General features: G+C 40.6%; 1 protein-coding gene across 1 annotated transcript in view; it reads left to right on the top strand.

Moving 5' to 3' along the window:
• LOC107563228 (uncharacterized) overlaps positions 1-9,034 on the top strand; it is a 24,095-nt gene that overhangs the window by 13,288 nt on the left and 1,773 nt on the right. Inside the window, exons 4-11 of the mRNA XM_016248040.1 lie at positions 297-722; positions 1,046-1,471; positions 5,072-5,497; positions 6,204-6,461; positions 6,538-6,792; positions 6,878-7,120; positions 7,281-7,376; positions 8,595-8,778. Coding sequence (XP_016103526.1) covers positions 297-722; positions 1,046-1,471; positions 5,072-5,497; positions 6,204-6,461; positions 6,538-6,792; positions 6,878-7,120; positions 7,281-7,376; positions 8,595-8,778 — 2,314 coding nt within the window. The remainder of the gene's footprint in view (positions 1-296; positions 723-1,045; positions 1,472-5,071; positions 5,498-6,203; positions 6,462-6,537; positions 6,793-6,877; positions 7,121-7,280; positions 7,377-8,594; positions 8,779-9,034) is intronic.

Raw genomic sequence — 9,034 nt, forward strand, 5'->3', positions numbered from 1 at the left:
TATATATATATATATATATATATATATATATGTATATATAATATTCACTCAATCTGATTATACTGTATGTAAGTGCGAACTTGTGAAATCTATCTTGCAGCACAGGGTGAAGTCTGTATGCACATTAATGACAATTTGTGACAAATTTAATTTAATGTAATTAAAAAACTGTTATATAGTGGCACTCTAGTTTGGCAGGATTTTAAACAGCATTGTAGCTCATCCAGTGAGTGAATCCCTTCAGAGTTTTGTGAAATGTTTATTCATACAACAATTTAATTTTCTTTGGGAAACAGGTTTGATCACTGGAATAGCAGTCATGCAGTGCAGTTTGTTCTGAGACTCTTCATTAAAGAAGCAGAGAATGAGATACAGACAGGAGAGCAGATGCTGAAGCTGTTATCATCAGTCTGCAACTACAGCTCTTTTCCTTATGAAAGCACTGACAGAATTAAACAGAGTAATTTCCTGCTGGACCTTTGCTCACATGTGAAGGACTATGAGACTCAAACAGACAGGAGTTTCCTTCCAGCATTACAGTCAGTTTTCCAGTCAGCACCTGATGTCTGGATCATAGATCTCTCACAGAGAAAGAGCTCCGTCCTCCTGGAAGTGCTGAAACTTCAAACAGAGAAGAAACCAGTAGAGCTGAGAGGATGTTCAGAGGAAGAGAGTGAAATGAAGAGTTTTCTTCAGTGTCTGCTCTACATCTCGCAGCTGAGGTACCTGAACTTTTGGAGATTCACTTAACTACTTCTCAATAAATATCACTTCCCTGTATTTTGAATTGGTTTATGTAACAAATTTGGGTTCTATTAAAATATATTCTTTTTTCCCCTTTTCTTTTTGTGTAATTATCAGTTTTACATTACATTTTACATCAGTTTTACATCTTTATAAATTAATCTGATGCACTTACAAAATTGTTAATAAGAAGGAAGATTAAATTATCATACAATTACACAAGTAGAATTTCTGAGTTTTTATCTTTGTCAGATTCTGTGGTACTCTGTCTGTTTAAACAACTTTTTTCTTTGGCAAACAGGTTTGAGTATTGGAATAGCAGTCTTGCCATTCAGAGTGTTTTGAGACTGTTTATTAAAGCAGCAGAGACTGAGACACAGACAGAAGAGCAGATGCTGAAACTGTTATCATCAGTCTGTAGCTACAGCTCTTTTCCTTATGAAATGACTGACATAATTAAACAGAGTGATTTTCTGCTGGATCTTTACTCACATGTGAAGAATTTTGAGACTCAAACAGGCAGGAGTTTCCTTCCAGCATTACAGTCAGTTTTCCAGTCAGCACCTGATGTCTGGTCCGTAGATCTCTCACAGAGAAAGACCTCAATCCTCCTGGAAGTGCTGAAACTCCAAACAGAGAAGAAACCAGTAGAGCTGAGAGGATGTTCAGAGGAAGAGAGTGAAATGATGAGTTTCCTTCATTGTCTGTCCTACATCTCACAGCTGAGGTTCCTGAACTTTTGGATATTCATTTACCAACATTTCAATCAGTATCACTTCAAATCACTTTTTAAATTTGTTAATGTAACAAATATGTGTTGTTTTAAATAGAGTAGAAACTTTTTTAATGATTGGTTTTACATTGATCTTTATTCTTTCATCTGATATACTCATTAAGCTTAATAACAAAGGAAGATTAAATTTGCATACAAACACACTACTACCCTTTGAGTAGTGATTTGTTGCTAAATCATGGCATTGATGCTGGGAATGCTTGCACCTGAACCAGTGTCTGAAGCATGTGTCAAAACACTTCAATCAGTTGGCAGACAGCATGGCATGATGATTTAGCATAGCACGTCACGTCATATATCGACATCAGACTTGCACATCATCAGCTTCTTTGTCTTCAGGAGCTGCATGTCGGTTGAGCGCGTGTTTGTGAGCAAATGAATCATAAAGAGTGTGTGCGCGCTGCTTCAAGAAGGTCAGGAATTAGAGTATATAATGTCAGAGTGTATAATGTCAGTCAAAGTGTGAAATGCTGTGCCCTCACTTTATTACGAGGGACAACTCACATAAGTTGTGCGTTGTCTGCATGGGTGAGGAGCATGCACGGTCCTCGATTGTCCATTCTACACTAGATGATTGTTTTCTTACATTCTGTAGAGAACAACCTTCCCACTGCCATCTCCCATTCTTTCCAGATCTCCACACTGAGCTGTCAAGATCATGGAAGTATCTTTACTCTGTTTGAGTACATACTAATGCCACTTAAACATGCTCTATTATCGTTAGTATGTGCAGACAGGGCTACAGGGTGATGCTGAAGGTCAAAGAGATGCTCGCAGACTATCTCTTCCCTTTAGTGGCATAGTTATGGAGGAGGCCTGCCTTGTCCACCAAGCCTTGCAGAGTCCCATCGAACTTGGTGGGCAAGACTAAAAGACCTGGATTATGGCGAGGGATTAAGCCAAGAGGCAGTTTTTGGAACTTCACCGGGCCACAGATCTGGCACTCTGTGCAACACAGCAGACAGACATCAGCCATTCTATGGCTGTGATGGTGGCCACAGAGCACCAAGCATTTTAACTGACATCAAGGAGAAAGACAAGACATTTCTCCTTGATGCCCTGGTTTTGCCTTCTGGTCTGATCTACAGATAGCAGGAGGCCAAATGACAATCCAGGATGCCCTATCTGCACTCACCAAAGATCTCTCTCTGAGGCTTGTTTAGGGGTTCCCTGCCAATGCATTGTTTCAGGGCCCCAAACAGATCAATCCCATCGTAAAAAAGTATCCCTTTGTCAAATTTTGTGGCAGTGTGGCAACTTTTGCCCAATATTTCTCAGTGGGATCTAAATATTGTGAAGAAAGTTTACAGAATTGAATTTGCCTCCCGCCCACCTTGGGGTATTAGAAACGCTGGTGATTCAAGTTCCGTCCAAGTTTCTAAATCAAGAACTGAAATGTTTCTTGGCAAAGGGGGTCATAGAAAATATACCTCCTCCTAAGAGAGAAGCACACGTTTACAGAAGGTACTTCATAGTACTCAAAAAGGATGGGGTATGCATCCAATATTAGATCTGCATTGCCTGAATCTGAGGACATACAGATTTAAGATGTTAATGCTCAAGCTCATTTTGTCTTAAATTCAATCTTAGATTGGTTGTAACAATAAATATCAAGGATGCTTATTTTCATATCAAGATTGAGTCAGAGCACAGGAAGCTTCTCAGGTTAACTTTCGGGGCAAAGCTCATCAGTTTCAAAATCTTCTTAGCCTTCACAAAGTACATGGATGTTGCCTTGGCTCTTCTGCAACTTTAGGGCATTCTTGTACTCAATTACATAGATCATTGGCTTATCTTGGCCCAATCGAAGGAGTTTTCAAAACAACATTGAGATGCTGTGCTTGCTTAAATTAAGCGTTTGGGACGCAGATTGAACCTCAAGAGGAGTGTGTTTCTCCTGCTCTGAGAAGCACATTTCTTGGTGTTGTATGGGATTCTACACTGATGCAGGCACGATTGCCTCCTGCACATGTATTTGCCATCCTAACTGCCATGAGTGGCATCAGTCTAGGCCAGGAATTATCTGTCATTCACATTCAGAGGCAGCTGAGTCTCATGGCAGCAGCAGCCAGTGTTATCTCATTGGGTTTGCTGCACATGAGACCATTTCAGCTTTGGCTCAGGGTCAAGGGGTTCCATCATCACAACCATCCTTCCAGGGTAATAAGGATTACACACACAGAGGTTTCTGAACCAAGGATCAGCTCTTTGGACATGTTGACATGAAAAATCTCTATCAACAAATGCTTCTTTCTCAGGCTGGGGTGTGGTTCTCGATGGTAAACAAGGTTTTGGAGTGGCCCTCAACTTTTGTGGTACATCAGTTGCCTCAAGATTCGGGTGGTATATCTTACACTGCAACACTTTCTTAATAATTTGCAAGGCTACCATGTGTTAGTCTGCAAAGACAACACTGCAGTAGTCTCATAAATCACCAGGATGAACTGCATTCAGGTCCTCTTTTCAGACAGGCACAGTAGGTTCTTCTGGGGGCAGATATCCTGACGAGTCAGGCTCCTCTGGGGCTGGACACCATGGTACAAGTGTGGCTGAGGCTACACTTGTACACGTTTCCTTTGATAGCTCTGCTTCTGACAGTTCTAGCAAGGGTCTGCCAAGAACAAGTTCACCTGATCTTATCTCCATTCTGGCCAGCCCGAGTTTGGTTGTCAGTCAACATCTCTCTTCTGGATGGCACTCCATGTGAGGTTCCCATCTGTTTCAAGTCTTGGGGACGATCTTCCATCCCAGGCCGACGATCTAGAAGTTTTGGGCCTAGCCCCTGAAGGGTGCCAGCTAATAGACTTGCGTCTTTCAGCTGAGATCATGAATATGATTTTGAGCTTGAGGGCTCTCTACTAGACAATTTTTGCAGCAAAAGGACAAATCTTTGTGTCTTGGTATGAACAAAGACAGTCTGATCCAGTTCAGTGCCTGTTTGGTACAGAACTAGAGTTCCTCAAAGTGAGGTTCTGCTATTCACCCTATACTATGTCAACCATTTTTGTAAAGTAAATTTGCTTGGTTTTCAAAAGGAAATGTATTATGTGTATGCATAATTTTTTTTTAGGAATTACGTCAAGACAAGACCAGATTTAGTCTTCAAAAACACTTTTTGCAAAAGGTACATCTTGAAAAGGGGGGGGGGGGTTATCTTATAATCAGGGTCATCTTATATTCAGAACAATACGGTATATTCCTAAGGTGCCTTCTGCTATTGGTCAGACTACAAGACGCCACATTGCATTCCCACACCTCGGTCAGGCCTGTGTGTCTTCCTCAGACAATTAGAATCTGATGATGTGCATTTCTTTCTATTAATGATTTCAGTGATGTGGTATGGTACGTCATGTCATGCTCTCAGCCAATTAATTGCCGTGTTTTGGAACATGCTTCAGACACCGGTTCATGTGGAAGCATTCCCATAGCATCAATGCCATGACGGAGCATCTTGTTTTCTTCTTAGGGAACCGGATTAGATAGGTAACCTAGATGTTTTCATCGTTGTATAACATTTTTTTCATTGGGAAACAGGTTTGATCACTGGAACAACAATCATGCAGTGCAGTTTGTTCTGAAAGTCTTCATTAAAGCAGCAGAGACTGAGACACAGACAGGAGAGCAGATGCTGAAACTGTTAACAACAGTCTGTACCTACAGCTCTTTTCCATATCAGTGGTCTGATAGAATTAAACAGAGTGATTTCCTGCTGGACCTTTGCTCACATGTGAAGGACTATGAGACTCAAACAGGCAGGAGTTTCCTTCCAGCATTACAGTCAGTTTTCCAGTCAGCACCTGATGTCTGGATCATAGATCTCTCACAGAGAAAGAGCTCCATCCTCCTGGAAGTGCTGAAACTCCAAACAGAGAAGAAACCAGTAGAGCTGAGAGGATATTCAGAGGAAGAGAGTGAAATGATGAGTTTCCTTCCGTGTCTGCCCTACATCTCACAGCTGAGGTAAGAGAATCTTACCTCTGGCACTTCGGTCTAATTTGGTTTCAGCTCAATGACAGGGTTCAGACATTCATGCTCCATGTTTTGTCTTTTGTTGTGAGCACACAGGTTGAGTGCTAATTTCCTTACTGTGAGCTCTTGTCAGGTCTTGTGTGTTTTTGTCAAGCACCTGACTTGTGATCTGCTTCAATTGTCAGGTGCTCTTGCATTGACGTGTTTGATGTAACACATGGCTTGTCATGATTTTTATTGGCCACGTGTTCTCATCTTCATGTTTTGTCTGAGTATGTGCCTTTTACAGTATGTTGTGTTTGTTTTTATGTGCCATGTGCTCCCCTATTTGTCTTGACTCTACTGTTCTTGTAAACCACCATTTAGACCACCTCTCCTCTCTTCTTATCCTCCTAATATTCTTCTTTTTTTATTCTTCCTGTGTTCTCTGCCCTGTGCCAGAATGACTGTTTCTGTGTGGTGTTCCCCACTGTGCCCATCCCGTCTCTGTCCTCCCTTGCCTCGCCTGCCTTGTTGTGTTGGTGGATCCTGTGTTTTCCCCTTCAGTGCAATTTTTTTCTTTTTTTTTATATTTGAGTAATAAAAAAAGCCCAGTGAACTCTGTGCACATAAATACAATACTTTGTTCTTTTTTTCCAATTGTAATGGGTCATGTTAATTTTCATCATTTTAATCAAGTATTTATTGTCTTTTTCAGTTGTTCTGAGCTGTGTTTGTTAACACTAGTTAAAGTGGTCCAATACAGAGAGAATCCAGAGCTGGTGACTTTACTGTTGGAGGTTCTTAGCTTCTCCCTCAGTTTGGAAGGACATTTACCCAGCAGAACCTGCAGGTCTGTGGGGAGAGTCTTGCGTTTCTCTTCTGACAGACTCAACCTCACTCTAAAACCTAAAGCCGTCTCTCTAAAAGGAACAAGGCTTCTTTTCAGACACATCAAAAACATACACACACTCAGGTACAGACAGCATTATAAATAAACATTTCAAATGTTGATTGAGATTTGCTTATATTTAAAGTGTGCTTTTTTTCAGGCTGAGTGGTTATATGGTGGTGAGAATAGCACAGGCATTGAGGTCTATGTGGGTTCAAACTCCTGTCACTGTTTATGAACTCACACTTAACCTGAATATGGAACAGTGGTCAGAGAGGAAGCCGTCCAGGGTCCTGAGCAATTTGGCCATCATTCTGAGACTCTGGACTGTCCAGTGTTTGAACTTGACTGAATACAAGATGTTGTCTGTTTCTCTATCTGTCCTACTGTGTCACCAGGGGCCAGTGATTCTCAGGTTTGACCACAGGACAAAGTTCTGCAGTTTTTGACTTTATATTTATCATGGCATAGAAATAAAACAAAGAATTCTGTTTGTGTAGACCATCTAAAGAGACTCTCCGGAAGCTGATTGAATGTGTCTGTGAAGCTCAGGAAGAGGAACTGACTCAGTGCTTCCTGCAGAAAGTGGGTGGAGATCTGACTTCCTGTTCCTTAAGCTGGGAAGAGCTTCACTATTTCCTGCAGCACAAGATTCCACACATCACTGTGGACCTCAGAAAGAGCAACATTGAATGCAACGTCAGAAACATTTTGCCATTTTTGAACAGGATTCAATTTAAACGGTAAACCATTCTCAAAAACACTTTAGAAATGATAGAAAACCTCCAAGTGGAGATTTATTGTTTTCCTTTCTTTCTAACATAAAATCTCCAACTGAATAATAAATTATTTAAAAATAAAAAACTTGATTTATTTGCAATGATTTGTATAATGTCTTTACAGGATGAGCTCTACCTTCATGCTGTCTGTAATCAGAGGGATCTATGAGTCTGGCTCAGTTGGTTTTGTGTCCAGAGACAACTCAAGTCACTTCTTGATGTAATTGGACCAGAGCAGAGAGCTGGACTCTGATCGCTCTGCGGCCCTGCGCTTCATACTGCAGCACTGCACTGCAGTTTCACTCAATCTACAGTGGACCTCCATACCAGAGGAAGAGCTGAAGAGCATTCTGCCTCTCTTCACACATGTGTCCCACCTCAGGTCTCACTGCTTTTCACTATGGGGGATTCTCAATAGGAAGTCTGCATCATAGTGAGGCTGCATTCTTCCTATACAAGCCCCCGTGAGGCTTCTAAAATAGTACAATAGTACTCAGAGTCCTCCTGAGCATTGAAGGCTAGAATGAGAAGCTCTACAATGTGCACCTGGCAATGTCATAAAGATTTCAACCCCTTTGTCATAGCATGAAAATACAAAAATCAGTTTTGGAAAAATACTTTATATTGAAAGCCTTTTTATTAACTAACTTTCTATCAGTGCAATACAGTGAATGACAACCACCTGTGGTCTTCCAGTGGAGACAGCAGTTATCATTATGTGATTAATTTAAATCAAAAAAGAAACCATACTGCCTCTTTCTCCTGTGTTTATATATTTATTTATTTTTTGGACAAGTGAAGTACTGATTTATTTTCCGCCAATTTTTTTTCTGTAGTGGATTAGAATGTGTGCAAATGATTGTTGGAGATTGGAGGATGTGAAGAACACACTTGGAAAAACACAAAATGAAGGGTGCAAAATAAAGGCTGCTTTTCAAGGATACTTCAAAATGAGACTGCCTTTTGCTGTGCTTGAGGATGTTGCAGCCTAGATATATGCAGCTTTACTATGCAGCCTTCCAATTCATATCAACCTCCCTCTCTTTCCTGTTTCTTTGGTCTCAAGTCTGCATGTTTTTTATATATATTCAATAGCTTTTAGGTTTCATTTTAATACTATTTAACATGTATTTCAGTTATTGGAATGTATTTATGGTATTTCCTATAGAATGACTGAAACCTTTTAGACTGTGTGTAAACACAGAAATCCTTTAATGGAACCATTAAAGAACTCAGAATTAGGGATCAGAATAATTGAATTCTTTTAAGATTCTCATCCGTACTTATAAAGGCCGCTAACTATTACCTTAGTAACCTGGAGCAAAACACTTACACTAAGCTATAATTTAAAAAAAGTTTATTTAAGATGAAGGTTTGAATCTCAGGTGGTATTGATATGACCAAAATCTGTTCTGATCTAGTGTTTGTCTGTGTTCAGTGTTGACAGGCTGCTGTTACTGAGGATGCTGCACTGCTGCAGTGTCTCTGATGTCCAGCAGGAGGCAGCAGCAGTTCTGCTCTCTGTCCTGCAGCACAAGCTGGATTTCTCCTGCTGTTCTGCTCTGGATCTGACAGCAAACACAGACTCAGAGCCTCTACATCTGACCATTGAGGACTGCCATGTGACATCCAGAGTCATTCAGAGCGCTCATTCAGACACAAAGACACAGCTAATTCTGCAGGACTGTGAGATTAATACAGCTGGAATGGATCAGCTGTTTCCAGTGTTGCATTCTGTTAAACTCTGGTGAGAAACATGAAGATATACACAAACTGACTGAAATATAAATGCATTCAAATATATAGAAAACATCTATTGCTCTGTCTTTCAGCTGTGATAAATCTCTGCTGCTTCAGTTTCTGGCTCATGTGAGGCCT

The sequence above is a fragment of the Sinocyclocheilus grahami genome, unplaced genomic scaffold (assembly GCF_001515645.1).
Source record: "Sinocyclocheilus grahami isolate Dianchi unplaced genomic scaffold, SAMN03320097.WGS_v1.1 scaffold863.1, whole genome shotgun sequence".
Lineage (NCBI taxonomy): Eukaryota > Metazoa > Chordata > Actinopteri > Cypriniformes > Cyprinidae > Sinocyclocheilus > Sinocyclocheilus grahami.